Consider the following 7,574-nt stretch of genomic DNA (forward strand, 5'->3'; position numbering starts at 1 on the left):
ATCCTATCAGAATCTATTTGCCTTGCTCACTGTTGAATCAGACTGATTTTAATATATTTTTGAAGCTCATTAAAAAAAAACCCAACCCAACAACCCATAACTCAAGTAATGTACAAGTCTACACATCCCCTTCGACTTAGAGCATTCTGAGATATGTACAGCAGCTACCCCTCCACCCCTATTCCTTTTGTTCTGTCTTCATTTGCTCAAGACACTCAGGATTTTTTAAAGGAAGAACTAGCTCAAAGTTCCATTTGATAATTTTTAACCATTCTTTAGGAGGAGGGATCTCAAAGTTCCAGTGGCAGGTTTGTCAGGCGGTGGGGGGAAGGGTGTCTATGCCCGTTTGACATTGTTCAGCAGGTCTGTGAGTTCACTGATGTACTTGATGGTGTATTTCAGTGTCTGTATTTTGGTGAGAGGCTGGCCTCTTTGGCTGTAGACAGGAGGTAGGTAATTGCGCAAGGTGTGTAAAGCATCAGCCAGGGTCCTCATCCTGAGCTTCTCTCTCTCACTGGCTTTCCTTCTGCGCTGGGCTGACATCCTGGCCTTGGTGCCTTTCTGAGCCTTGGCCTGTCCAGCATTTGGTAAGTATGTAGAAGGAAAATCCATCAAGCTGTATCCGATCAGGCTGCCACCACTGCTGCTGTTGTAGGGCATCTCAATCACAGCTGGGCAAGGGGAAGAAGAGTACGATTCAAAGGAAGGAGATGGAGATAAGCTGTGAGGGGATGAGATCTGGTTCAGCTCATAGGTTCCTGCATTGCTCTTCCAGTCCCAGGAAGACAGAAAGACAGAATTATCAGTGCCCAAACCATCTTCCATATTCGGCAAAGTCTCATGCAATTTATCCATCCAGGAAGAGCAGTTGTGAGAAGCAATTCCCTTAGCTTACGAGCAATGGCTGAAGTCTATGCAGGGAGACCCTTTTATGACGGGGTGGGGAGAAGTGACAAAGTGGGAAAGAGGGTTTGGTGAGGGGAGTTCAAAGGAGGTCCCAAGTGCTAAGATGGAAAATGAACTCCTGAAGTGTTATTTTCTTCTCACCGATAATTATCAACCTTCAGCTAAAATACCTTTAAACTAACAGGCAACAGTGAGAAGGAAAAAAGATTATCTTCTTGTAACTAACCAATTAAGACTGCACATCTACATTTAACATTGCAGTGGGGAATAATTATTAAAAGAGTCAAAGGAAAAAACAAAACACAGCAACAGCTTTATTTGATTTTATTAACATTGAATCTAAACAAAGATTATATACTGTGAAGCGATCACTTGGCTAGAAAAAATTATCATCTAAAACCACGTAGCATATTTTCTGTGTAGTTATTTGAAGTCAGTGTATTATATCTGTGATTAATTTGGCCCACACTCACTGCTGGAGCGATATTCACTGATAATCTGTGTTGTAGACATAAGTCAGAAAGATGGGTTGCTTGGGTTTCTGTTTACACTTATAGCTTTACAGATTTCCCTTGACATTTGGTTATAACTTCTCTTTGAAGCTCTTTGTTTTTATTAGTAGAACAAGAAGCATAAAGGCTTATTCCCTGCAGCCTGCACATTCATTTACCATTATAAATTGCCCAACTCAAGACAAAAAGAATCGGTAACTGTAAACAAAGTTGAAGTAAGTATTATAAGTGAAAAATTAGAAATACAGGTATATTTTTTTTAAAATAGTGTATAAGCTCTATGCCCAGACAGTAAACATTTACATAGAGGTTTTTAACTGAAAGTCGTAAGTACAGCAAACATACACACAACAAAACTAAAAGCTATTTATGTAAGATGCAGTACTTCTAGAAATCCATCCCTTGTATTAAGAGAGGCAACTTTCATATATTCACAGAAATCCTCTCCCTGCATCCACTGCAGTCACTGATAAAACACCGAGTGAATTCAGTAGTGCAGCATTAGATCCATATCCCTTAAATGGGTGACAGAGGATGGATCACTTGATGATTACCTATTCTGTTAACTCCCTCTGAAGCACCTGGCATTGGCCACTGTCAAAAGAGAGAATACTGGGTTAGATGGATCTTTGGTCTGACCCAGGATGGCTGTTTTTATGTTCTTAAATTAATAAAACTCCATGCACATATAGCACTTTTCATCTGTAAATCTCAAAGCACTTTAAAGAGGGTAATAATCATTTACCCTTTTCCAGAGGGGGTGACGGATGAGATGCCTTGCCCAAGGTCATCTAGTAGGTCAGTGGCAGAGATTGGAATAGAACCCAGAGCTTTTGACTCCACTGCCCACTTAAGCATGCAGCCTCCAGACACAACTTAACATTAGTTAGTAATGAACGTGTCACAGAAAGAGCGAGAAACATAGAAGAGAGGAAATTTAGAGTCAGGAGGGAGGAAAAGCAAGAGGCTCCCTTTTAAGGCCAAACTGTGCCCTTGCATGTCCAAATGCAACTCTTATTGAAATCAGTGGAAATCCTAAATCTATATATGAAGGCAAAACTTCATCCTTAATTTGTAATCTGGAAAATGATACTAAATTCCATGAAATTCTGCAAGTTTTTCCTGAATCCTGTAAATGAGGATTCATTTACAGGATTCAGGTGGGGGGCAACATCCATTCTGAAAAAGATGGAGGGGAGATGCCCAAGAATGTTATGCAGCCAGTGAATATCAAACATTGATGGGAACATTCCATTTCTCTGTGGTTATGGCACTTGCACTGGGTTCATTAAGGAAATTTATTTGTGTTCAGTTAGCATCTGAGCCAATGTTCACTGAAATCAACAGACTCCCATTAACTGCAATGGACTTTGGATCAATAAGTTGTGTACAGGCCTTTATGCAATCAGTTCATGGGAGGCATGGTATGATATTAGAGTGTTCTTGTGCATGAGGTAAATGAGTGAGAACCACAAAGCAAAGGTGAACAGTTCTGGCACTTGGAGTGGAGGCTTGTTTAACAATATTGAGCAACAGAGTATGTAACGTGTTAGGAATTCTACTACTGCCCCAAGCAGGATTTGTTCCAGATTTTACGCTGAGTGAGCCTATTGCCATGCTGTATGCTGGTTTATTTCCTCATCTAGGAAAGTCAGTTGACTTAACCATGAGAAACAGATCATGCCCCTGCCTGTGGACATTAAAAACCAAATGATACAAACTGATGGATATGCGTGCAACTGATAACATGAAAAAGAACAAGAAAGAAAGTTCTAGGGCACCTATGTATGGTAGCTATTTTTGTCCTCATTAAAACCTCTCTCCCACCTCTTCCCCCGCTCCTTCCACCCCAGTTTCTCTGTTCTTATGTTCCCTGGTGACCATCTCTTTCAAATTTTACCTTCTTCCATTTTATTTATCATTTTTCTATCAAAGTACTTTTTCCATAGTGTCTCTTAACACAAGAAGGGGAAAAAATTGGGAGTGGGGAGTGCTGGGTCAAGGAAGTTTCCAAAAAATTAAATTGCTCTTACCACTAATATTTGATTTGGGGTCAAATTTTTGAATCCTGAAGGTGAAATCAAAGTTAGACTCAATGATTTCGCCCATCCTTACAGTTTCCTTATTTTAAAGTAGTTGAAACCATCAACAACAAATGCATCAGCAGCGTGCGCAAGTATGTATGTATGTTCACAGTTCATTTTTACTGAGCAATATCATGTAAAAACAACAGACACAAACACAGGAAGGTTCCATAGCTATAAATTTTGGCTGCATATGAACAGCTTGTCTAGTATACTATGTACATAAAATTGGAAGGGATTTGGACAAGATATTTATGGGGGGATGATAGGAAAATGCAGATTATCCCATATCTGCTTGCTATGGGGTTTCTTATACATTCCTCTGTAGTATCTGGTGCCGGCCAGGGTCAGACAGGATACTGGACTAGGTGGACCACTGGTCTAATCCATTATGGTGACTCCTATGTTCATACAAATCTACAAAATGGGGGAAAGAAGGCAACGGGTCAGATTCTGAGATGTGCCCTCTCACTGCGCTCACAATTTTGTGGCCCAAAATGGGAGGTCAAGATGAGCCCCAAGGACCTGATCCAAAGCAACTTGAAGTAAATGGAAAGATTTACATGGTCTACAGTGGATTTTAGGTTAGGCCCTAAGCCTCAGTGTGCAAGCACTGGAATCACAAATAGATGGTCTCTATCAAACTAATTTGTATTACAATCATAACAGGAATAATTTGTTGATACTTGCTGAACACTTCATGATGTTGTTTTGACACTAGTAAAAATGAGATTATTTAAAATGTGCTACAGGGCGGAAAGATTTTACAAATAGCCTTCATTCTCCAACTAGGTACCAGATTTATTTTTTTGTACAATATAAAATATTTGATACTCTTTCCCCTGCAAGTCTCAGTAGAAAATCAGAAAACAGAGAAATCCAGTTATTATGGGCAGTACATCCCCACAGCTTTCCTTTAAGATATGCAAAATTCATACATTGGGAATCTTAATTTCCCTCCATCTCACACAAATCTCAGAATGTCCCTTTTTTAAATCTTTCCACAATGTAATAATATTGAATGTCATTGAGTTATGAGTCTAATATCATAGTAATACTCACTGACACTTAAATGATAAGGCATTTTCTGCTTGCCTGATAGTTTTGTTTTTTGTTTCAGTAATTTATTCAGCAGTATAAAGGCTAACGTTTCAATCTTCATCTCCTTTAAAATGAGAGGTTTCTTGGTCAGATTTCTGACCTATAAGAGAAGGGCGGGGGAGGAAGAAAAGTAGGAAATTATTATTAAGTTTGTTTCTGTTTGAATCATTGCAGACAAAAGTCATTTTCTTAAATAACCAGAAAAGGCAGTAGAATAGAATATAAGATTTATCTTATAATATCCATCCAAATTGTGTAAAGAAGCCCTCTCACCCATGAATATGGAAAATTTTTATTAATGCAAATTTATCCTTTGGGAAAATTTACTATGAGAAATAAATATATCCAGTAGTGTGTTTTTGGCAAGCTTGGGGAATGTGTAGGCAGAACAAACATATAATAGTAAGGAGGAGTACAAAAGGAGAGGAAAAAGTGTTGAAATTCCGGAAAAATATAGGAGCATCAGATTTTAAATGAATGAACGTGGGCAAATGTGTTTCAGTAGCAAAAAGAGAAAGCAACATTTTAATCTAATTTTATTTACAAGCAGGACAAAATTCCAGTGAGAACGCCTTTGTTTATTTCAAAAAGATGGAGGATACATTATCATCAATTGCAATGGGACCTTGGCCTCCAGGAGCTGAGAACTATATAAATATATAACAAAGAAACAGTCCCTGCCGCTCGCTGCTTACACAACCATACTTTGTGTTGCCTTTCAGATAACAATTCCCCAGACACTTTACAAATGTTAACTAATTAATACCTCTTATCCAGCAATTGTGAGACTTTTATTTCCTGTTTTACAGAGGTTAAACATAGGCACAGACCAGTTAATTACCTGAATTTCAAAAATGCTGAGTGAGCATTCACAGTCCCCATTGACCTCAGTAGTTCAGCACTTCTGAAAATTAGCCCATAGGGTTCTTGCCCTAGGTCACACTCAAAGTACCCCAGATTCCCAATTTTCAGTTGCACTTTAACCAATAGACTATGCTTCCTCCCATGCTTGTCAGTAATTTGGATACTGGGTTTTTCAAACACAAGGACTTTTTCAGTATTCTTGCTCATGATGTAGGCCATGATCTCATTTCAGATAAATAAGAATTTTCTTAAGAGGACAATATTTTAAATAACTTTGATGAATAGCAAATTACAATTCACTCAGAAAGAAAACTAAAAGTCTTTAAGACAAGAAGACAAAAAGGTGGGTGGACCCAACAGTGGACAGTGGACCTAACTCTGTGAAACGCCGAGAGTCCTCAGCTCCTACTGAAGTCAATGAGAGTTGTGTGTGCACATGTGAGGTTAGAACTGGGATAATAACTATTACTTTCAACATTAGCAGAACATTTATGAACAGTTGGGGATGGGATTTTTAAAAACACTCTAAGCGCTGGTCTAACTCTGCTTTCATTAAAGTCAACTGGAGTTTTACTATTCTAAGCACTTTTGAAAATGTGATCCTTAAACTTCAGACACTTCAATGTTCTTAAGACACATTTTAAAAAAAAACTAACAAGGTCCCCGATCCTACAAGAGAATCATGCAGACAGATACCATTGACTTCTGTTGGACTCCGTATGGTCACAAGAGTCACCCACACAGTTCTCTTTGCAGGATCAGGGCCTATAGCTTGACTTTAAAACCTCAGATGTGAGTATTTGATCCTCCAAAAAGTGGCAATCCCAACTGACTGAAAAGTGACAGCAGCTCCCCAATTCATTAAAACAACTGATCTCTAAGCAACTGGCTTCCTAGATGAAAAGACTTACGTGTGGAATTTACACCTACCCACCTTTTAAGTACGGATTTTATTACTTAGTGTTTTTCAACTGATATTTGGGAATGTCTTTTTAATACCCCTGTTAACAGAAGTTGAAAGGAGAATAGTCTATGTGGTTGGTCTTTAATGTCTGCTGGCCATTCCAATCAGAGGGAAAGGGCAAAGGGGAAAAAATAGCCTAAACTGGCTTATTTGGCTCAGAAAATGGAAGACAACAGATGTGATCACAATAATAGAGACCTATTCAATCAGGAGAATTTCAGTGTCCAGTTCTACGGCTCCATTATTTCAGCTGTTTTTCAGACACCTGCAGTGATATCTCACCTCCTTAATTCAATCTGGCATATTTCAAAGTTAATTTTGATATTTAAAAAACATTTGAAGACCAACAACAGTACCCATATTCCATTAAAAGCCTAGCCAAGTTATTTCCAAGGGATTCCCATATATTTTCCATGAAAAGCTTAATTTTTTTTTGGTTAACATTTTTTATTGGGTTCAGATAGTACCTATTACTACGGCTATGATTTTGTCATGGAAATTTTTAGTATATTTCATGGCAGAGGTACAGGAAAAAGAACAATAAGCCACCTGAAGGTCACAAAATATTGTAGTTTTCTCTACATTAATATATACAGGAGTATAGAGGGGGGTGCTGAAAGGTGAGGTCTGGGCGTTGGGGTTGGAGAGTAAGCTTACACTTCAGCAAACGGCTCCTGTCCTGCAGGGCTAGACCAAGCTCCCTACTCCAGGCATTGTGACCTGGTGCATGAGATCACAGCACCCCTCAGGTAACCTCAGGTTTGGCTTGTCTGCCCCCCTCCCTTCTCCAGCCCCCATAGATGGAGACAGGGGGCAGACATGCCAAACCTGAGTGGCACTGCAACATTGTGTACCATCTTGCAACACCATTCAGTTTGGGGGCCTAATCAAATGTGTTTTTACAACCACTTCCAAGATTTCATGGACTTTATTCAAATTCATGATTTCCATGACCTCTGTGACAAAATCATAGCCCTACTTATTACTTATTTAAATTGTGGTAGAGTCTACAGATGCCTACAGGGACCATGGCCCAGTTGGGATAAGGCATTGTACTAACAAGTAAAACATGTTTTTCTTCCATTAAAACAGCACACAGTGCCTTGCATTCTGAATGGACAGTTTTCCAGAGCGACAGTTGTC

General features: G+C 39.0%; 1 protein-coding gene across 1 annotated transcript; it reads right to left on the reverse strand.

Moving 5' to 3' along the window:
- Window positions 1-336: 336 nt before the first annotated feature.
- MSGN1 (mesogenin 1) lies at window positions 337-855 on the reverse strand. The gene has a single exon (XM_074946799.1). The coding sequence runs from the start codon at window positions 853-855 to the stop codon at window positions 337-339; it is 519 nt and encodes a 172-aa protein (XP_074802900.1).
- Between the last annotated feature and the right edge of the window lie 6,719 nt (window positions 856-7,574).

Source organism: Natator depressus, chromosome 3 (genome assembly GCF_965152275.1).
Source record: "Natator depressus isolate rNatDep1 chromosome 3, rNatDep2.hap1, whole genome shotgun sequence".
Lineage (NCBI taxonomy): Eukaryota > Metazoa > Chordata > Testudines > Cheloniidae > Natator > Natator depressus.